The sequence below is a fragment of the Phoxinus phoxinus genome, assembly GCF_949152265.1.
Source record: "Phoxinus phoxinus genome assembly, chromosome: 23".
NCBI lineage: Eukaryota > Metazoa > Chordata > Actinopteri > Cypriniformes > Leuciscidae > Phoxinus > Phoxinus phoxinus.
In genome coordinates, this window is record NC_136898.1 from 22,170,819 (window position 1) to 22,194,448 (window position 23,630).

General features: G+C 41.4%; 1 protein-coding gene across 2 annotated transcripts; it reads right to left on the reverse strand.

Annotated features, from left to right (window-relative positions):
- Positions 1–809: 809 nt before the first annotated feature.
- LOC306991245 (uncharacterized protein) lies at positions 810–23,585 on the reverse strand. Of its 2 annotated transcripts, none has more exons than XM_079598926.1 (30): positions 23,380–23,585; positions 20,378–20,578; positions 20,034–20,297; positions 19,723–19,938; positions 19,285–19,437; positions 18,924–19,190; positions 16,393–16,608; positions 16,149–16,301; positions 15,803–16,069; positions 15,503–15,718; positions 15,169–15,327; positions 14,883–15,086; positions 14,398–14,562; positions 14,096–14,311; positions 13,443–13,672; positions 12,477–12,606; positions 12,199–12,392; positions 10,782–10,968; positions 10,325–10,540; positions 8,992–9,175; positions 8,707–8,908; positions 7,929–8,093; positions 7,618–7,824; positions 4,878–5,427; positions 4,292–4,417; positions 3,774–3,881; positions 2,805–3,038; positions 1,269–1,563; positions 1,067–1,184; positions 810–951 (listed from the first exon to the last, which is right to left on the reverse strand). In XM_079598926.1, exons 1-30 carry the CDS (start codon positions 23,567–23,569, stop codon positions 910–912), a joined length of 6,075 nt encoding a protein of 2,024 aa, XP_079455052.1. In that variant the 5' UTR covers positions 23,570–23,585; the 3' UTR covers positions 810–909. The 2 variants fall into 2 exon arrangements, with proteins under 2 accessions (XP_079455052.1, XP_079455051.1); XM_079598925.1 differs by having other exon boundaries at positions 15,169–15,354.
- Between the last annotated feature and the right edge of the window lie 45 nt (positions 23,586–23,630).

Genomic DNA, 23,630 nt, shown 5'->3' on the forward strand with positions numbered 1-23,630 from the left:
GCCTCTTCCTCTTGTTCAGACTAGCTCATGTTTCAGTGAAGGCGATGGGGTGGAGTAACAGAGTATTGAAAGTAGGCCTGGGTTTGCATAGCCAAACAAGCCTTTTGTATTGTGCATAGAAGCAGACAGAAGTGACTCAAACCCAAGGAGGAACACACCATTTATAAAATGGCAATCATTTAAAAAAGCCCTCAAATCTTTGAGCTCGAGATCAATAGCCTATAGGAAAATACACCCTTATAATGGTATAACAACTGTATGTGAGGCACTACAGTATTGAACACAGAACCGCAGATCAACTGATTGCCAAACATCTGCTTCTTACATTTAAATGTAGTTTCAATCTAGAAATACAAAGACTTTATTCTATTGAAAAGTTTTCCGCTGTCTGGGGTCCATTTCTCGGGTATTTGGACAAGGTAACAGCTCAGTCGGCCCCCAACGACTTCTCTAAGGTCTAGGCTTCATATCCCTTCTGGGCACCTAGTCTGTTGTGCAGCTTTTTATTAATATACTTATATACGTTGTTGTTGTTGTTTTTTTTTTTTGTGTAGTCTGAGCTAGTTTTGTTTGTTCTGTGTATTTACTTGAAAATCTCTTAAAATAAAGAATAAAAATAAAAGAAATAAAGACTTTGAAAGAAAAAAAAAACCCCAGACTCGGTTTCACCCCATTGCATTTCTGTTCTGGCTTGTGTTATTTCCTTCTAAGTGCTGTGTAAATATTACACCTGCAAGTTTATACACAGTACGTCACGGGTACTTTTCTTGACATTAGACTTTACAATGATTTACACTTCAGCCCTTTTTCATGTTAAAGCTTTTTTTTATTGGAATAAGAAAGTAAACCACACCCCATTTCTTGCGAAGTCAGTTTTTTTATTAGACATTTTAAAAAGCAACAGAAAAGTTAGCTGACAACAGGTGTGGTGTCAACTGGAGCAATCTGAGCCTAAAGGAAACAGAAGAAAAGTCATAGGATTACATTCTGAATCAACTTACAAGAGGATTTTTTTCTACATGAATATACATTCTTTGAAAAAAACAAAACGGAAAGCTCATTGTACCTCTTCTGGATCGTACAACTCATTATCAAAATTTTGAGAGTAGGTCGTGTGCTCCTTCATGTCAGTAGTCACCAGCGTCTCTTTCTCAGTACACACTTCCCTTGCTGCTCGCGCCCTTCTGAAAATAAAATCATATTGGGATAGTATGAAATCCAAGTATGTGGCCCAGAAGACATGCATGTATTATATTAAAAGCGTGAACCTCCTCATGTAGATGACGGCGGCCAGCAGCGCTCCAGCGAAGAGAAAGCTGAGAGAGAGAGCGAGGCCAGTGGAGCTGGAGCTGGTGTTCTGACAGAGATCCCCGCTGTAGCCCTCCTCACACTCACACACCGGCTCTCCCTTCACGCTCACACACTTCCCGTGACTCCCGCATCGCTCCTCACACGACAGCTCCGCACCCTCGTCGTCCCGAGACGGAGACTGTCCCACAGCAGAGCCCAGAGAGAAAGACCCAGATTTGGATTTGACGCCTGGTTTGGTTTTCACAAGGTCACCTGTCAACAAGCAGGAGATTTAGGCAAGAGTCTGGTTTGTGTGAATTTTGAACATTAATACCAGGTTACAAATCATTCATATTAAAATGCTGTACTACAAGATGACAAAATTATGCTTATTCAAATATTTCCTGTCATAAAGTGTGTATTATAGCTTTCTGTTAATGTAAACTGCCTGCAAAGTTCGAAAGTGCACAATAAATAAAGTGACTATCCCCAAAAGAAAGAAAGAATAGCCGTCAGTAATTCCGGTCTCACTTCCGTGACCTGCATGTGTAACAGTGACACATTAGCATAATGGCGGCCTGTGAACTACATCTACTTTGATCCTCAAACTGCAGCTGATGTGTACATGTCGAGAAGACTCGAAGAGTCTGCAAAGAATTTGAATCCACATCCTCATCCTCTGCAAAAGCAGTTGTTAAAATAACCACAGCGGTACAATAGCAGCAGAATCTTTTGACGATTGATTCTCAAATCTCCGTATGCTCTAAATGGGATTTACAAAACGCTTATCCATTAAAGATGGGACAGTACCCACTTTATTTGGACCAACTTGCTCCATAGAATCACAACCTGGAAGTATGAAAATCTGATGTACTTTCTACCGGGTGTTCAATAGTTTTGTTTTATATTGTGTAAGTTTTCAGCTAACCAGAATAATTTCTTTCTGAAGAACGTCTGCTAATCAGCTGTGGGCCATGATCACCTAAAGCGGTCTAAAAATGCAGATTGTCTGTCGTTCTCACTACTTTGATGTATATTAGTTTGTACAACAAATCTTGCTCCATCCTTTGTCTTTACTCAGTGATTCACATTAGTGCTCAGCGAACTGATGTACTACTGTTAATACAGTTCCTGTATGTGCACCACAGTAAATGTTTAATATCAGAAATCTTATTTTAAAAGAAAAAGAGAAAAGAAAATCAGATGGCTGCACTCAAGTCTGGTGAAATCTGACCGGTCATATTCATATCACATGAAGACCAATACATCAATTGGTCACGGCGTGACTTCCAAGAACAAACTGTAAAGCTTCAGATTTGCAGCATTACAGGAAAGTGGAGTACATTGTATATTTTTAACATTTGTATATTTTTAACATTTGGATATTTTTAACATTTGGATATTTTTAACATTTGGATGTATTTGTGTAAAAAAAAACAAAAAAAAAAAAAACAGCACTGTCCCCAGGAAACACATACATATATGATGTTGTTTAGAATAACTAAATCACTCACAGTCCTCATCCGATTGGTCCTGGCAGTCTGGGACCTGGTCGCAGAACTTGGACACCGGGACACACTTGAGGCCGTCCTGGCAGGCTTTACTGCCAACTGGACACTTGAGGTTGGAAACACATTTAGTCTTGTTCACAGAGAGGTAGTCCTGCGCACAGCGACACGAGCGTCCTCCGGGATATGGCAGGCACAGGTGACTGCAGCCCCCGTTGCTCTCAGAGCAGACATTGGTTCCTGGTGGGTCGAAAACACAAAACCAGACGTCACATGACTGACTTTAGGGAGAGTAACAGCTCAAACAGTGCTGTAGTGTTCAGACTGAAACACTAGCGGACTTACTGAAAAAAAACGTAAAAAAACAGATATGCATTTCTTAGGATAGATGAAACTAAAATTAAAATAAGTAAAAACCTAAAATGAAAAAGACAAGTTATACAAAAATATCAATCTAAATGTATTTGTGTTCATCAATAAGGAAAAAATTTAATCTAATATAGATAAAGAAATTATATAAACATAAGAAACATTTACTTTTATTAAAGTAAAATCAGTTAAAATGTATAAGATAAAAATCAGATAAAAAACAAGTAAAAACAAATATAAAGATGAAAATGGGATATAAATAAAATACAAAGTAAAAAAAAAAAAACCTAATCCCACAAAGCACTCAATTTGGCCTTACATTTCCAGTGTGGGGAATAAACCAGAGTGATAAAGTACTAACACTGTGTGTTCTGTTGTAGTGTGCATTTTGGCAAAATGTGTTGGATTATTAGGGCATTTCAAGTATATATTTACATACTGTTCAGAATGACATACACCTCTTCCTATTGTACAGAGTGAGTGTGCACTTATACATCTAGTTCTCACTGAAGAACCTGTCCATTGCGTGGTGAAGCTTCCTGAACACACACACACACGTGACACGCCTCAGTGCAGCTCAGATCACACACACAGATCAGAGAATACCTTTCTGACTGGATCTGCTGAAAGCCTTCAGCTCTAACACGTTTGCCTTCACCTCAAACCACATCTGCTTGGGCTGGAAGCCATCGCTGTACCACACTCGAGATGTGCCTGTGTCAAGAAGAAACCACAAACGTCAACAGCTGGCCTTTGCCATTCTGATTTTGTTTAACATGGTGCATTAATGCAATGCACAGGAAATGCTTTTCTGTTTTAATTCAGGCAATAAAGAAATCAGTATTGGTTGAGAAATAGAATGCAATATTTATAGGAGTTTGATTAGTTTATGGGAAGTAAAATTCATTCATTGTAGTCAAATTTCATGTTGATACTGTCCTAGTTTTATCTAAGACTTGGTTACAGAAGCCTTGAAGCGCTGTATTTTAATAAATATATTTTATATTAAACATTTTTTGTATATTTTAAGAGTAAAGACAGGAAGTTAATGGCTTCATGCCATCTAGTGGCACAGACACAGAACTGCAGTGTATGGAAACTGGATTCCTGGAGTTGAATGTTACCGTTCTCCAGGGTGATCCAGAAGTTGATGTTCTCGATACGTGCAAAAGAGATCATGAAGGCAGGACCGGTGCTGTACTCCTTATAAGCGGAGCCGTCTAGATTAATAGAGCTTATCACTTCTCTGCCTGGAAAAGACAAAATCAGATGCAATTGATTGCTTTGGAAAAGCCACAGCATAAAATAAGCTATTCAATTCTTGTCAAACAAACAAAACTTACTTTCCACAAGTAGAAAACAAAAGATTAAGTGTTGTATCCTAAACTAGCTAGCTCATCTTAATTTAGGCTGAATCTACAATGTTGTGTAGTCAATCCTTTTGCTCGTTTTGGGAAATAATAATAATAAATGATAAACCATTTCCTAAATTAAAATAAATATAAAATTTTACACCATATTTACAAGTTTGTGTTAAACTAGAGTAAGCTAAATTCTCACTGAGAAGAAAATTAAATAACTAGTGTCCAAGTTATAACAATTTTATTTTATATAACCACTGACCAAGTTTCATTTGAGACTTGCCCATAAAAGACGTCAATCTGCACCCTATTTGTGGAAAGGGAAATGTCATTTTTGCTTTTAACGCACCAATATCTGCCCAATACAGTGATGTTCCCTTCTCAGAAAACGCGAGTGAGGCGGGCATCTTGGCTTTGCTCCACAGCAGCGTGCGGTTCCTGCCGTCCATGTGAGCGCAGTGGACCTGAGGCACGGGCTCGGGCCCCCCCCGCCCCACTGCGGTGAAGCACAGCCGGCCCGAGGGAGGGTGCAGGGCGATGGAGATGGTCCCCTCCAGCTCTACCCGCAGCACCAGGCTGGTGAACTTCCCTCCAGGGGACGTGACGTACAGCTGCGGGCTCTTGACGCTGCTCCAGTACAGGTTACGGGTGACCCAGTCCACAGCCAGAGCGGTCACCAGGTCCCCTTTGAGCTCAAGCACGGGGCCGATCGGTGTGAAGCCAGAGCTGCTGAGTTTGAGCTGAGTTACAGATCCCTGTCCCGCGTCAGCTAGGGAGATGGTGCGGTCTCTGAGGAGCAGATCGAAGTCTGACGCCTCCTTCACGCCAGGCAGAGTCAGGTTACGGTGCTCGGGCCAGGTCTTCAGCCCAACCTCTCCTTGAAGGCTCTTGGTGAAGATCTGAGCAGGAGGAGAGCGGTCAGGGAATTAATGGCTCAGTATTCTTATAATACAAACAAGTTGTTTTATATATTATAACTTCACACACAGTAAATACTGTATGTGTTATTGAGATGCATGTAAACCAGTATTTGAATGGTTTATAGATTAAAACACTTGCAATGGAAGTGAATGGGGCCAAAGTAACAAACTTATTTTGGTGGCAAAGAAACATTTAAAACCAACGTTTTATACATTTATAATACAATTAATGTAAATTATAATTTATGAATTTTGTTTACAATGTATTCATATATCAATTATAATGATATCCAATGTATATTATAATTCTTTCCAATGTATAAAATATATATTCATAAATAAATGCTATATATATAAAGTTAATGTACCGGTATCAGGGAACTACACTAACCTTTTCCACTGGTGGCACTTGCGCTACTAACTTTTTCAGTTACTGGCGCAAAACATGATTTGGTCGCACAAATTATTTATAGTAAGCCGCTCTGGGTAATAATGAACAATAATGAAACTGTAGTGCATACAGAGGTGCTTTTTATTTTACTTGCCATCTTTTAAACCAAATGCCGCCTTGTTTTCTTTAACATTGGTTGGGATAGATTTACTGCAATAGAAAATACTGTACACAATAATGTGCTAAATTAATTTCTTTTGGATTTCAACATGCTATGGTTGCCACAGATGGGTAGACTCCTGAACTCTTAAAACAAATATAATCCATAAAATAATATAATTATAGATTTTCAGCAGCTATTGACTATTCAGTATTAAAGAAAAAAAAAAAAAAATGCATGTCTACTTCACAATTAAGTGAAATATAATAAGCCACAAATAAGGCTATATTATAAGCTACATTGAACTTAATTATCAATTCAGATTCCTCACTTTGCTTGACGCCGAAATGCAGTAGGGAGTGCTGCTGCGTCACGGGATATGTACCGGTCTATACATTTCGCGTGCTTCATACTGTCATTGTGAAGCTTCAATTTACATGGACACTTATAATCGGATTGACGGCTCTTCGGATCTTCATGTAAACACCTTAATCGATCGGATTGAGCGCGATCCGAATGCAATTTCGATCGGATTGAAAGGGTTTGTTTATTCCTTTTGTAATGCGATCGAGAGAACATGTAAACACTTGATCGGATTAAAAACCGAAACTGAAAGGACTGCGAATGTACAATGACGTATGACGCGCGGAACGAGCTGTTCTTCCTGTTGAATAAAGTGTCATATAAATGAGTGTCCCGTCATTCTAAAATTCTCATGTCACTCAGCGCCTGTGAAGTGAAGCAGGACAACGTCCCACTAATTGTTATGGATTCTCAACCACAGACGACTGGTTTTGGCCGCGGGGAGGGGCATTTTTACTGCGTGATAAATATAAGCAGCACGGCAAAACGGTTCAATGCTCATTGTCTCCAAATCATGACCAGAGACGGATTCATATTACGTCTGCTGTTTAAAACAAATAAAGAACCAATAGAGGAGAATGGTTATGCGCGAACAGCGGGAAACGTGTGACATATAAACGCGCACATCAACCTGATTACTTTATAAGTCGCGGGGCTGAAGCCAACTTTGTGTTGAATGCTCAGAGCACGTTATAAAACGTATTCTTAAAATACACATTTCTGTTTTAATAAATGCTCATAGTAAATCATAGCATATTGCCTAAAACATAAGGTAGGAAAAAAAATAATCAGTGATACATTTGCGACCCATTAAAAATTAGGGTCGCAATGGCATTTCAAAAGGTCGCATATGCGACCATTTTGGTCGCAGTGTAGTTCCCTGGGTATACAAATGTAACATCTATTATAATTAATTTTTTTTTTACATTAATATAGATAATTTTATATATTCTAAATTAGTTATAAACAATTATAATTTAGAATTAAATTATCAAATTATATAATTATAATAAATAGTGTTAACCAACAGCCAAATAGATAGTTTTAAATATTTATAGCTAACAAATTGATGAACCGATGAATCGTGCACAATTTGACAAGCAATGCGCATTAAACTAAAAGGCAAATTTTGATTTCATGTTAACTTTAAATTATAGCGTGTTCTGTAATTAGGTTTTTGTTGATTATCAGGTTGGTCCACCACAACCTGTCCTGGCGACTAACTATTGTGCGTCAAGCCATTCAAGCGCAGTACCTGTGTGATCATGGTAGGTGACAGTAGCATAAGGAAAGAGGAGGAGGAATCCACAAGTGGGGTGCAAGTGACTCCGTCCACGGCCAACAGAAGTCCTGCGGGGCAGCGACACACGGCTTTGAGGCCCGCAGCCAGCAGACACACGTGGGAGCATCTGAGCTTCTGACAGGGGTTGGACACGTTGGGCTGCAAGAGAGGGTGGACAACCTACACCAAGACACACAGAGATGACATTTATCAGTAATGCAAGGATATATTGATGTACAATACAACTTATGACATTACTAAATATCTACAGTGTGTATTCTCACTTTGAGGCCGAAAGGCTGTCCAGGTCTCTTGAGAAACACTTTGCGGTTCTTGCCAGTCAGTTTATTGGCACCTTGAACGGATCTTCTACGAGTGTCAGACCAGTAGACCATGTCATTAAACACCGCCACAGAGAAAGGACTGGGCATCTCAGACAGCTGTAGCAACTGCAAAAAAATACAAATAAATGAGTACTTTACATGTTCATCTTTAAGTGTGTGACGTTGCTGTTTGTGCATGAAAAAGGTCTTAAAGCACTAAGTCCCTCCAGCGGGAGTTACTCCATATCAAGTGTCACGGTTTCTGAACTCCCTGAAACGACTTAATTACAGTCTTGAGTTTTCTTCCAGGAACGAACACCATAATATTCCTCATTTAAATAATCCCCACCCAAGGCACACGCAAAATAAAGGGACAGGTCTGGTTGAGTTAGTATTGTTACTACTACTAGTTCGTAGTAGTGAAACTGGTCAACCTGTTCGAGCTTGTTTGGGAAATGTCCCGCCTCTTAAATCACCACCAATCACAACACTAGACCAGCTGACCAATCAGAGCACACTGCACTTTTCAGAAGGAGGGGCTTCATATCATCGAGACCGAAACTAAACCGAGTGTTCCTGACAGACTGGAAAGTGAGGTGCTGCAAAAATGGAGAATATGAAAAATAAGGTTTAACATTCAAGCATGAAAACCTATTCTAGAAGAGCTCAAAAACAATGTACCATCAAATGTTTACTGTGCCGCAAATGGGCAGGTTAAATATGTTATACTTCAAATTACCCTTATGTTTTCTCCATCCAATGTCGCTGAGCCTATACACCCGAGCTTCTCGTCAGTCCAATATAGCCGGTCCGTCAAAACGTCCACCGTCACACTGACAGGCCAGTTGAGGCCGTGGCTGATCAGCACCCTCCTGTCCGAGCCGTCCATGCCAGAGCGCTCGATCTGTGCTGGACTTCCGATCTCAGACCAGAACATTATCCTGCAAGCAACAGCTGGAGACATTACGCATCCATACAGAAGAACAATCATGTAATAGCACCAACTTGTGGAGGTTCTTCTTACCCTTTCTGCGGCAGCAGGGCAAGCGAGCGTGGCTGCTCCAAATCCTTATCCAGAATTACAAAGTAGTTTTGGGGCTTTACAATGTTGCTGGACAATCTCACAGCTAGAATCTGCCCAGCAACACCATCCACCCAGTAAAGGTTCCTTCCCATCCAGTCAATAGCAATGGAGTCAGACTTCACACCTGAACATGCAAGATTTTTGTGGTTAAGGAAGGTATTCCCAAACTTTTTTGCAAGTTGAAAATCTGACCAAAAATACTTGCATAATGCATAATTTATGAAGAAATACATTAACTACTGCCAAGGCCACAACACATTTGGATTAGAGCGAATTGAGACTTACGTGAGCCAGTATTTTCATTTGCGCTCTAAATTAGTTAAGGCTTGATGGTTACAAAACATTTTATCTATAAATGAATGCCAATATAATTTTTATGAATTATACTTATATTTTTCATTCCTGTTCTGAATAACATTAAATTGAAAGGATTTTTGGTGGAATGAGGGGGGGCTATGTATATAATGTTTGTAAAACGGTTTAATTTACTGGCGATTCACATTTCTGAATGTAATAAAAGTGAAACACTGAATGATGCAAAGGGTAATTTTACAATAATTTAACAGTTCTCTCATGTTGGTTAATGGTCACATTACATGCATGCCTTTTTTATTCCAAAAGGTATTGTAATTTTACAGTGACACTTTTCAGGATGTGTGGAACACTTGAAGCCAAAGCATTGATCGCCCCCTGGTGACAGGCTGCAGTAAAGGTCATGAACCCCACCCTCTCAATGTAATCGAATGGGACGCAAGTCAAACTAAAACAAAAAAATCCAATTACACTTCAAATAGAGGTTTGGAATTATGCAGACATGTTCAAGTGTTTGTTTTACCAATGAGTTTGCTGTCAATCATGACGTTAGACCCCATTTTATAGCATCAAATAATTAAAACCAGTGCTTGCGTTTGATTCTGCGGAGGGGGAGTATCGGGCGGGACCTTGATGCCACGGCTCCACCTCAGGATCACTACTGCGCAGACTCAGGCAATCAGCAATAATTATTTCAGGGATATTTTAGCTAAATTGTTCTACAGTGGAAGGAAGACACACGGTCCATCTTTTTTTATAGCTGTCCTTGATGCTCATTTGTCATTGACCATCTGTCATTGGTCAATAGTCACGTTTTATTTACTATGGTTGCTTTACCCAACAGATCTGTGCGTCACTGCACAACACCCTTAGAAAACACTTGTCGTTGTGCCCAACAATGGCCTTCAGTGACTATTCACAAAATAGTAGCACGGCTACTCGTAGCTTAAATTATATTTACCTTTGACAATGGTTCTAATGTTGTCCTTTTCTCCGTGGAAGGCATATTTGATGCTCTCTTCCTCCAGACTGACCCAGTAAACTCGATGCTCCCTCAGGTCATAGTCCAGAGAGAAGACGGTCTTCCGTCCTGGTGTGATGAGAGCTTGAATATTGGAGCTTCGCAGACCCAACTTTAACAGCTCGTACTGTTCAGAGACCAAAAGACTGGGCTCCTCTGCACAAAAACAAGATTCACATAGACCATATTGAGAACCAATAGTTTTTCTTTTCTTGGTGTTTTACTCTATTAATAGTATAAGCACATTTCTGCTATTTTCCAGTTGTGGAAATACACATGCAATAATTTAAATTATATATATTTTTGCCCCACATTAGCATTTTTTTGTGGCCCATTTCAGAGGAGCAGCAAACAGGTGAACTGTGGTTGTTCGCTTCACAAACGAATGGATTGATACCTGCCGTCTTGCAGCTGCGACCATCTGCCTCCAGCATAAATTCAGGGTGGCATCGACACAGGTAGGAGCCTAGCGTGTTGACGCAGTTATGACTACAGGCAGCGGGCAGAATCTCTTTACATTCATCTACGTCACTGCAGGTTAAACCGTCAGACTGAAGCCTGAAGCCAGTCTCACAGCCACATCTCTGGAAACACAAGATAATATTTGAACATACAGCCAATTGCATTTATATTCTCGCTCAAAATAGGTTTACATTTTAAGTTGTTTTAATCATGATTGAAACATTAGGGACCAGATTTACTTTCACTTTGGGTTAAATAGACACGCCGCCTGATCGCCAGCTCTCTGTGCGCGTGCTTCTGATGGGCTGTATGGTTTAAGCGCACATCCGAAGTTTAAACTAATATGGGTTTAAAACGCATGCAGATAACCTTTCATGATGAAGAACTGCAATGTACTGTGTTCGAGAAGGCAAAAACTAAACCATTGGTTTGGATTTGTGTATGGGAGGCATGAGCGGTACAGGCTCTGCACTTTTCTGGAAAGCGGGGAGCAGCAGCACATTTGCATTTAAAGATACATGCACAAAACAGCATGTTCTTCCTTGCACTAAAAAAAAAAGGGCATTTACAACACGGTATAATGATCTGAGGTATTTTAAGCTGAAACTTCAGACATTTAAAAAGGGCATAATAGGTATATTTTAAGACCTAATGCATGGATCAATATACTGTTACACAAAACTTATTTATTAACTGTTTGGGTTTACTTTATTCACTTAAACGGTCGTTATGTCTTCTCACCGAGATGGGAATTTACATTGAGCTTCGTGTTCGTGCCTAAAATGATTAAACGCAGAAATGTTCACTTTGCTTCTGCCACTTGGAGAACAGCACCACTTGTGGCTTAATGCTGTTAATGACCCTTTTATTATTGAGCACATCCTGCAGTTTATCAACAGTAGCTTGAATTCTACAACAATCACTGACCTAGACGATTTCAGAGAGGAAGGAAAGCGCACTGTTGTGAAGGAAAGAAATGCACTAAAAGCACACAGCTCCAGTTTCTTGCTGTTATATCTGTAGGGTTGCAGTCGTTGCAATGTCTACGCTCCACAAATGTTGCATATTTATTGTCTTTTTCAGACACCTGGTAGAACTACCAGGCGATAATGTAGTAAGCAATTTTAGCTGCCATAAAAAAAATAAAAAAAAAGTTATATCTCGAGTTGTCTATCTGATCGGCTTTTATAGAGACCACCAATCAAACTATATAAAGCTATTATCGTCCGATAATGTCCGATCACCTGCAGAACTTTTCACTCCCATCAGCGGATTGTGGGCTCACACATTTGATTAGTAAATCTGGCCCTAGGTATTATAAAACTATATATAAAATTAAAGAAATGTTTGACCGCTCCATGTGGAGTGCTGAAGCAGTAGTGTTGGCACGATGGGCTGCTGGGGCTGGAGCAGTTGTTCTTCAGACATCCCAGACCCTCATCAGAACCGTCGGCACAGTTAGAGACCCTGTTGCAGACCAGATCTGGGTCCACACACTCCCCACTTCCACACCGGAACAAGTGTGTCGGGCATTTCACTTCACCACCTACAAAACAAGCAAATGTTTACACTAGTATTATTGAAAGAATTCTGTTATGGAGTTTAGAATTGATTTCAGACAAGCACTCACAGCCAGATTCATCACTCTCGTCCTTGCAGTCCTTCACGCCGTCACACTTCCACGTCTTCGCAATGCATTGAGTTTTAGACGCACATGACCACTGGAACTCTCCACACTTCAGCGGAGTCACCTTGCAGTTCTAAACCAGGAGAGAAGAGCCTGTCTGACTATGGCACAGATTGATAACTTACGATCTTCTCCTTCCTCACGTCTATTATCTCACGTCAAATGTGTAAGCTGACGAGTACTCCCACTTAAACTACTAATGGCACCAGACAAAATTGCAAACAGTGGTTTTTGGGTAACCTTTTGAAACATTTGTTCAACAAGAGTTAAATCTGCCATAAAATCACAACGCTGGCGACTCAAACCAAAAGAGCAATGTTGAAATCATATGTGTAAAAAAAAAAAAAAAGCCCAAACATGCAACACCACAAACTAAACCGGCTACAAAAACACCAACACCAAAAAACAAAAAAAAACCCTGCAAACACAAAAAGCAAAAAACACAAACTACTCAAATCACAACACAAGTACAAACACACCAAAGAAAACCACACAGAACACTCCAAAGACACCAAACAACAGTTCAAGTTCAAACACTACACTACAAACACCACTCTGCAAATAAAAACTACAAACAAAACAGCACAATGTTTGTCTTTAGAGTGGTGTTTGTAGTGTAGTGTTTGAACTTGTACTGTTGTTTGGTGTCTTTGGAGTGTTCTGTGTGGTTTTCTTTGGTGTGTTTGTAGTTTTGTAGTGTAGTTTTTGTTTGCGGTTTTGTTTGGTGGTGTTTTTGTTGCATGTTTGTACTTGTGGTGTGTTGTGATTTTGTTTTGAGTAGTTTGTGCCGTTTTGTTTGTGGTGTTTGTTTTTCTGTGTAGTTACAGTAGTACAAGTCCAAACAAACATGGTACACGTGCAACTAGTAGGTTTCCCCTAGAACAAGACCGTCTCAGTGCGGCTCCTCACCGTCTCATCAGACCCATCACTGCAGTCCAGGTCTCCGTCACAGAGCCACTCTTTCAGCAGACACTCGTGAGTGTGAGGACAGCGCTGCTCCACAGGACAGTGAGGAGGCTGAGCACAGCTCTTCTCATCCGAGTGATCCCGACAGTCAGCGAACCCGTCGCAGCGGAGGGACAGAGCCACACACTGACCGTTACTGCACTGGAAACGGTCACTTGAACACGGCTCCACCACTGCAGGACAAATAAAGCCCAAGTGTAAGGAAAACAAATGTCCAAACGCTGAACAAAGTAAATCGCTAAAATGGTGTGTAGAGGTTTATTTTATATTATAAAACCTAATGTAATTTTTTTTTTAAATGTAGGTTTTCTGTGATGGTAGATTTAGGGGTAGGGTATAGAAAATAAATGTTGATACAGTACAAACTCTATTCCTATGGACAGCCCCCACAAAGATAGGGAAACTATCACTAAACTGGTGTGTACCAGCGTTCTGCATTGTGGAAGTGTTAGTGTTGCCACTTAACTTCTGTGTATTCGTGTTGTGGTTGATAGTGATTTTACTTAGGGGTCACTTCATATTAGGGAGTTAATGGCTATAAATGTCACATTTTATTACAATAAATGTGTAATTTTCCCTTTGTGTCGTTGACCTACCACAGTTGGCTTCGTCAGTGCCATCCACACAGTCTTTCTCTCCATCACAGAGGAAGGAATCAGGAAGGCAGCGAGTTTTATTATCACATGGGTGTCTGCAATCCTCTGAGAGCGTCATGCAGTTGATCTCATCTGATCGGTCCTGACACTGAGGTGTGCCGTCACATACAAGCTTCATGTCTATACACTTCTTGCCATGAGCGCACTGGAATTGGCCTGGAGGGTTGAATAATTGAAATATGTAAAAGACAGTAAAACAGTAGAAATACAATTTATTCATTATCAATTTGGTCAAAGCATACCTTTTTTACATTTACGTTCACAGTTCCTCTCATCAGATCCGTCTTTGCAATCCTTCTCTCCATCACACACGTGGCTGTACAGGACACACTCTTTCCCATCCCTACAAGGTTTGGATCCCAGGGGACATTTCAGAGGCAATGAAGCACTTGCAACCACACCAGTGTCTGAAACAAAGAAAAAAGACATTTGACTCATTTAAATGAGTATGATACAGAATTGTCATATTTAGCCTTTACCATGTTGTTCCAGAAACATGACTTTATACGGAGCAGATTCTCAATTAATAAAAATGTTCGATCTGCTCATACGAAGTTAAGTGTAGTACGGCTTCCGAAGACTTCAAACATAGCATATTTCCTCCATTTTATGGAAAAATAGGATTCAGGACATTGTTAAACAATGCTTTTTGTTTTCCAAAAAATAACTCTGAACATGTAAATGATTAGATAAATGGTACAGTAAATGATTACAGGTGTGAACTTACAACAGTTCTTCTCATCTGAACCGTCTCTACAGTCTGGTTTCCCATCACAGAGCTGCTGGCTCGTCAGGCACACCATCTTCTGGTCACAACGTAAAGCACAGGTGGGACACTGTAGCTCATCCGATCCGTCAGCGCAGTGCGGGTAACCGTCACACACTAGGGTTCTCCTAACACACTGCCGTCTGTCCTTGCACAGAAACTGGTCTGATTGGAGTAAAAAAACCTTATCATCAGATGTACATGGACTACAATACCATGTAAGAATAGAACAAATTCTACATGTTACCTGGATCTGGACACGAATATATGCAAAACTCCTCGTCTGCTCCACTCGGACAGTCCTTCTTCCCATCACATATTTGGGATTGTGTGATGCATTTTGAGGTTTCATGACAAAACACAGAAGGGCTAATGCAGACCGGCTGGGATGATATTCTAGAAGGGTCTGTGATGGACGGGCCAGTAATAGGATCTTAAATTAATTTGGTACATTTAATATCTTAACCCAAATTAAATGCGATTTCATTTTAAATACTTTTTTTTACATTGCATTTAAATATTTGTTTTTAAACTGGTTGCTTAAAATAAATGATTTATTAGTTCAGTTAAAAAACATTTACCACAGTTGTCTTCGTCAGTGGCGTCTACACAGTCTTTCTCTCCATCACAGAGGAAGTTTTCTGGGATGCAGCGAGTTTTGTTGTCACACTGGTGTTTGCAGTCATGTGATTGAGTGAAGCAGTCCATTTCATCAGAGCGGTCCTGACACTGAGGTGTGCCGTCACACACCTGCTTTCTGTCGATACACATCCTCCCATGAGCGCACTGGAACTGATCTAGGGGGAAACGTTTGGTTTAAATCCCACTTACACGCGTCTCGGCTACATAAAGCAGTTACGAATCAGCTTCATGAGTTTTACCTGCTTTACACTTATATTCACAGCCCCGTTCATCAGATCCATCCTTACAGTCCCTCTCTCCATCACACACATGACTGTACAGGACACAATCACTTCCGTCCTCACAGGGTTTAGAGCCCAAACGACACTTTAATGGCCCTGAAGTTGAGGTTTTAGCCGCTATTGTGGGACATCCCATCTCATCTGAACCGTCAATGCAGTGAGAGCGACCATCACACACCAGATTCCCATCAATACACTTCCTTCTGTCCTTGCATAGAAAGTCACCTAAAAGTAAAATTAAATTATAGTGTTATTTTCTAATACAGCCATAGCTTGTGCGCTTAAGATAGTATCCTTTAAGTACCTGAGTTTGGACATCTGTCAAAGCAAAATGTTTCATCATATCCATCAGGACAATCTCTCTTGCCATCACAGAGACTAGTGTGAGGGATGCACAGCGACCCATCACGACACAATACAGCGGGACTTTCACACTTCACCACCTTTGTGGGGTACCCTGCAGAAAAGAAAAGATCAATATATTAAATAGACTGATTAGTTTAAATTCATAGAGCTAAAAATCACATCTCAGTATCAGAGATACCCACCACAGTCAGATTCATCAGTGCCATCCACACAGTCTTTCTCTCCATCACACAGGAAGTTTTCTGGGATGCAGCGAGTTTTGTTGTCACAGCGATGGCTGCAGCTCTTGCTGCGTGTGAAGCAATCCCTCTCATCAGAAAAATCTTGACATTGTGGTTTGCCATCGCACACAAGCTTCGAGTCAATGCATTTTCTCCCATGGGCACACTGAAACTCCCCTGAGGAACAACAACAAAACCACTGAGAAACAACAAAACCACTAAGACAGAGTTTTTGAATAAGTAATATTAAAAACTGTCCTCTGAGTAACAAACTTAAAGGTGAAAGGTAACTTCTGTGCCACTACTGCCATAAAACATATATATATATATATATATATATATATATGTATATATCTGCAAGCAGCAATTAAAGGGGCAAGCACCACAGAAGCAGAATGAGGAGCTAAAAATCAAGGCAGCGAGTATCAGACTAACTACAAAAATTAGAACATTTAGTGGCGATTTTAAGCAAAATGGTGGATAGCCCATAAATACAAATCACTTGTAATGTGACAATTGCTTATTACTTGACCAATAGGTGTCACTGTCACCCAAAACTGACCACAACAGATCAATTTGGTGTCAATTATGGCGCTTTTCCACTGCATGGTACGGTACGGTTCGGTACGGCACGGCACGCTTTGGCGCTTTTCCACTGCATGGTACGGTACGGCTCACTTATGGCGCATTTCCACTGCATAGTACGGTACGGCTCGCTTTAAATGGTACCACCTCTGTTGAGGTTCCAAGCGTACCATACCAATACTAAACGTGACGTGAAAACACTGCAGATCACTGATTGGTCAGTCACTTCAGCGTCATTGTATTTGCGATACGAGACACTAAACCCGCTAGATTTAAATAGCCAAACAACAGCCAACGCAGTAGCACCTGTTTTTAGAGTATTTACTTGACAAAATAAGTAAAAAAAAAAATCAAAAAAGAAATGGCTGAATCGTGGTCAGTGGACGAGGTGTCGACGTTCCTCTCGTTGATTGCCGCCGGACCTACAAACAGTGTAGGGACAAATTAGAGGCGACAACTATTAACGATCAGTCCCACCCACTTTGAAGCGGTACTAACTGCAGTGGAAAAGCAACCGATCTAAAGCAAACCGAACCGTGCCGTACCGAGTCGAGTCATACCACGCAGTGGAAAAGCGAAGCGAGCCGAACCGTTCCGCGCCGAGACGAACCGTACCGAGCCGAACCGTACCATGCAGTGGAAAAGCGCCATTACATATCAAGTTTGGTGTCAACGTCAAATCTTTCCAGAGATACAGCCTCAGTTGCAGTTTGGCAGTATGCCATCAAATTAGTTGATATGGTATATAGAAATAGTTTCTCGACAAGAAATTCATGGCTTTGCCGACCTGGTCTGAAGAGGATCTGACTTGATTTTGGTAAAAATCATACAAAACTGTCAAGAAGTTTTATGGGAAGACTATGGGAAAATTCCCATCTACTGTATGTTCTCAGCATGACCCAAGGAATCTATTAAGACATTCATTACAATCCGCAAAAATAAAAGCTTTTAATTTTTTTTTCACAAGGTGGCGCTGTCTCAATACTTTTTAAATCCATTCAGGACGTGGTGCCAATGACACAGAGATTTGTAACAATGTGCCTGCCAATGCGTTAGTAAAATATTAGTCTCAGCCTCACACATCACGCCCACGGACTGTTGGCTGAACGTGATGGCCAAGAACATTGTGTACCTTATGCAATGAAAGCTGCGATGCAGTTCAGGCCTTCTGCCGTCAATCTAAAGGTCTGGCTATGTGAGGCCGATTCCCAAAATGGCTGATATGGGAACATTGTGTATCATTTGACTTACTGCACCAAATCTAAAAAGAAGATGTTAGAAACAAATAAAAACTTCTCTTGTCTCCTGAACACTAGGTGGCACTGCTCAAACTGTGCAGGTAATCCTTAGGTCATGCGTCTCAACAGTAAGTTTGGTCTGAATACAATAAAGCGTTGTGGAGATATAGCCTTGCATTCATTTTGGCATGCTCTTCATGGGATCAGTTCAGGCATTGTTCCAAGAATTGCTTGACTAAACTGGTTCTCAATGATTTTCAGTCAACATGGTCTTAGGATGATCTGGTTTGATTTTCATGAAAAGTTCAAAAAAGGTTTTTGAAAAAAAGGAAAATTACGTCATAGGGTGTAATCGAATTTGGTTTCTAGCCCTTACGGTTCAAAAGTCATCAGCATAAATGTGAGTGGACAGTTGGTGGTGCTAGAGGGATTGAGGCAGAGTCTAAACTTACTGTGGCTAATGTTTATACTGTCCTCTGTGTGCCAAATTTCACAACTTTTTACAATACGGTTCTATGGACAGCCATAGACTTAAGGAAGAAAACGACGAGAAAGAGGAAGACTAAAATATACAATAGTAATGTATATATTTGTTTATTTCTATAATCTTTATATTAACTTTAAGTTATTGATGAAGTGTTGGTATAAAATAATATTTGGTTTGACTACCTGTTTTACAATTAAAATCGCAGTCAGCTTCGTCCGATCCATCCTTACAGTCCCTCTCTCCGTCACACACATGACTGTACAGGACACACTCCTGTCCATCCTTACAGGGTTTAGAGCCCACACGACACTTTAATGACGCTGTTGTTGAGGTTTCAGCAGTCTTGGTGGGACATCCCATCTCATCTGAACGGTCAAGGCAGTGAGTGCGACCATCACACACCAAATCTCTCTCTACACACTTACTCCTGTCGTTACACATAAAATCACCTGGCAGAAAAAGATTGTTAAGTTAAAAGACAGCAAGATCTTTCTCTCAAGCAATACATATCAGTAAAACGAAGTAAAAAAATGTGTTCATTACTGCGATATGGGCAGTTGCGGAGGCATGGTCTCTCATCAGACCCATCAGGACAGTCTTTTCTCCCATCACACAGATATCGCTGCAGGATGCATAATGACGTCCCCTGACAAGCCACATAAGGGCTTTTGCACGGTGATGGTGGGGTCGGCAAGGCTGCAACCATTGGCGATTGTTAAATAAAATAGACTAGAATTCGATTTAATATTTGTTACCATCCAAGTCAAAACTGAAGGAATGGTCTATCAGACATTGTCAAACATAGTCAAGTAATGTGACCTGCTACATCAATGTGAGTCACTACGACTACGAAACACATTGAATTTTTTTTTGTTGCATTTAATTAGTTGACACCAGTGGTGCAAAAATGACTCGCATACTTTTCAGAGCCCATATGTATAAGCAAATGTGTAATTTGTGATGTTTCTACAGCAGACTCACCACAGTCAGCTTCATCCGAGCCGTCCCAACAGTTCCTCATACCATTACAGATGAACACCTCTGGGATACAGCGGGTGTTCCCATCACAGCGCATGCTGCAGCTCTTGGTTGGTTTCCAGCATCCTACTTCATCAGAGTTATCCGGACACTGAGGAGTCCCATCACACACTTGCCGGAAGTCAATACACTTCTTTCCCTGAATACACTGAAACATCCCTGTGAATGAATCAGCATACCAGAAAAAGTTAGGCAAGCAAAGACAAAAAAAAAAAAACTAGGGTTGAGATTGTGAAATCATGGTAACATCTCACCAGGATTGCATTGAAGATCACAATGTTCTTCATCAGATTCATCTTTACAGTCCCTCTCTCCATCACACACATGACTGTACAGGACACACTCACGTCCATCCTTACAGGGTTTAGAGCCCGTACGACACTTTAATGGCCCCGAGGTTGAAGATTTAGGAGCCATGTAACAAGCCACCTCATCAGAACCATCAAGGCAGTGAGCGCGGCCATCACACACCAGATTCCCATCAATACACTTCCTTCTGTCCTTACACAGGAAGTCATCTGGCACAATATTACAGATGTTAGTGCTTTGCTTATTGTTGAAGAAAGAGATTTGCATTGAAGATCAGGCAGAGATTTACCAGGTTTTGAACAAACGTGTACACATGAAACTTCATCAGAACCATCCGGACAATCTATCTTCCCGTCACAGAACAGAGTCTGGGAAATGCACAGTGATGTTCCTGGACACAACATGGACGGACTTCTGCAGATCGGAGGCGGGGTTGCAAAACCTGAACCACCTTTGTTCGGAGTCACCAGATTTACTTTTTTAGTCTCCGCTGTGAACACATGGAGATCAGGCATTCATCAATAACGGTTATACACAGAACAAAGCACATGATACATTTCAGAACAAAGCACATGATACATTTCACATACAAAGAGATTAACCAATAATAAGAGATAATTTACATACAGTAGAGGTCTTGAAGGAACACTCCACTTTTTTGGAAATAGGCTCATTTTCCAACTCCCCTAGAGTTAAACCGTTTTACCGTTTTCGAATCCATTCAGCCGATCTCCGGGTCTGGCGGTAGCACTTTTAGCATAGCTTAGCATAGATCATTGAATCCGATTAGACCGTTAGCATCTCACAAAAAAAAAAATGACCAAAGAGTTTTGATATTTTTCCCCCCATTTAAAACTTCTCTAAGACTCTTCTGTAGTTACATAGTGTACTAGACCGACAGAAAATAAAAAGTAGCGATTTTCTAGGCCAATATGACTAGGAACTATACTCATTCCTGCGTAATAATCAAGGAACTGCTGCCGTACCAGCAGCGCAATGATATTACAAACTGATGGAGCCTTCACGTGCTATGGAAAAGATGATATTTTCCACTTGTGAACTGGTATTTACTAGTGTGTTGTGTTCAAGTGCTTTTGTTGTCGTAATGTAGGGAAAAGATGGACTCACAGATCCAGACCTGTTATTCGGCTAAAACAATTTTAGATTGCTTAAGTCATCTGCTACAGCAAGAAGATCAGGTCTGTTGTATAGGACTAGATGTTGATATCCCTCTATAACTGCATACTTGAGGCAACGATTGGACTCCGTGAGACGGTCAAATGAGTGATGGCACCCTTTGGCTTATCAAGTGGGTGCCCTCCTCTTTCAGTGTTTCGCTGATAGGCCCACGACACCTCCAGAGGGTTCAGCAGTGAATCCCAGCGTCCCAGGTTCACTCCCTAGGTGCCATCAATTTACTTGAAGGCCCAGACGGAGTCCTTTCTCTTCATCCACAGCCACTGGCTCCCCTTTTCAGCAGCCCTGGAGAGGTCTTTGACTGTCTGCCGATGGGCCTTCCCTCGCACTCCCATCTCCCCGAGTAGCCTGGATGTTGAGGTGGCTACAAACCCTCTACAGCCTACTTCCACTGGGTGTATGTTTGCATTCCAGCCTTGTTGTGCATCGGCTGAAAGTTCAGTGTACCTCAGCCTTTCCCGTTCGTAAGCCTCCACTGCACCCTCCCAGGGCACGGTGAGCTTGATGTACTGTAGACAAGCTTGAGTGAGGCTGACCACAGAACAAGGTCTGGTCACTGCTTCCCAGCTGAGATTGGAAGCTGCTGGCAGACTTGGTCAAGAAACTCTGGTTTGTAGCAGCAATCCCATGCTTTGCCCAGCGTCTGGTCTTGTGGTGGTGAGGCTGGCTTGACCCTCGCCCTCCCGAACAAATGGTGTCGGCTGCCACCGGGATGACTGGAGAGGAAGCGCATTAACACTTGTCCGTCGACTTTCTAGCACTGCTGCAAGACTCATTAGCACCTGGTTGTGCCGCCAGGTATAACGGCCTTGGGTGAGGCTGGTCTTGCATCCCACTAAGATGTGCTTCAGTGTTGCTGGACTTGGACATAGAGGGCACATGGGGTCTTCGGCATACCACTGGCTTAGGTTTGCGGGGGAAGGCAGGACATTGTAGGCAGCCTGGATTGTAAAACTTGCCCTGAATGCCTCCATCTCCCACAACTCTTTCCAGGAGATCTTCCTCTTCTCCACTCCTTTACATGCCATGCACTGCCCTTGCTTTGCCTGCGCCACAGCTTGGGCGCACCTTGCTTCCTCCTCCCGACGTACCTCCTGGACCACCAGCTTGCGTCTCTGAGATGAAGAGGCTTTGCTCCGTGCTGGTGTACTGGGCCCAACACCAAGACCACTCCTCTCCTCGGCCCATGATGTCCTTGTGTCTGAGTGCTGCCTTTGCCTGCTCAGTAGCAGCCAATGGGGTCCACTTCCTCCCGGTGGCTAGGATGGGGGCAACTTGGGCTACGAATGGATCACTCGAATCCAGCAGCATCATCTCCAGTCTGACTTTGGCACACTTGTACTCCTCTGTCAGACTGGAAATGGGCAGGGTGTAACATCCCTTTGCCATTGAGCCCAATTCTGCTTAGGCACCTGGGAAGGCCAAGCCACTTCCTTATATAGGAGCTGACCAGTCTCTCCAGCTTCTCCACCTTTGAGAGCGGAACTTCATAGAGGGTTAGTGGCCACATGAGACGTGGAAGTAGTCCATACTGCATGCACCAGAGCTAAGATGATATATCAAAACTCAAACAGTAAATAATATGCTGTATATTTTCTAATCATGAATAGTAGAGATTTTTTTAGGGAGTTCGAGCTAATATTCCTGTTTTAGCTGCAAACGCTAGGTCTACCCTTATGTGAAGCATAGCTACTAGCCTAATCTTTCCTTTACTACATTTTGAGAAGGTCAAAGGTTCTCATCTCAGCAACTCATAAATTAAACCAGTATTTCCACTGGCCATTGCACAGCATTTACTATAGTAAGGTTGATTGAGTGAAACAGGAAGTCCGAGCTAGTGTAATACAGGGTGGAGGGGGGCTAGTTTGTAGGATTCATGGTTTTCACATATATTAAATGAAGAAAGGGTGTAGAATTACATTAAATCTATTTTAAGGAACATTTTTTACAAAAAAAAAAAAAGTAGTCATTTTGGTGATCAAAAGAGGAGTTAAGGGATACAATTATTGACTACAGGGGGACTTTAAATACTGGGTGAGCATAAATATGATGCATTGAACAAACGACAAAGTTTCCATCTTTTGAAAAACTCACAGCAGTTGTCTTCATCAGTGGCGTCTACACAGTCTTTCTCTCCATCACAGAGGAAGTTTTCTGGGATGCAGCGAGTTTTGTTGTCACACTGGTGTTTGCAGTCGTGTGATTGAGTGAAGCAGTCCATTTCATCAGAGCGGTCCTGACATTGAGGTGTGCCGTCACACACCTGCTTTCTGTCGATACACATCCTCCCATGAGCGCACTGGAACTGATCTAGGGGGAAACGCAAGTGTGATTTAAACCAAACA

Coding starts and splice junctions, on each gene's coding strand:
- LOC306991245 (XM_079598925.1), bottom strand. CDS start 23,569: ATGTGTATCGACAGAAAGCAGGTGTGTGACGGCACACCTCAATGTCAG. Junction 20,579..23,379: donor CACTGATGAAGACAACTGCT/GTGAGTTTTTCA, acceptor ATGTGTTCACAG/CGGAGACTAAAAAAGTAAAT. Junction 15,355..15,502: donor CACTGACGAAGACAACTGTG/GTAAATGTTTTT, acceptor AATTAATTTAAG/ATCCTATTACTGGCCCGTCC.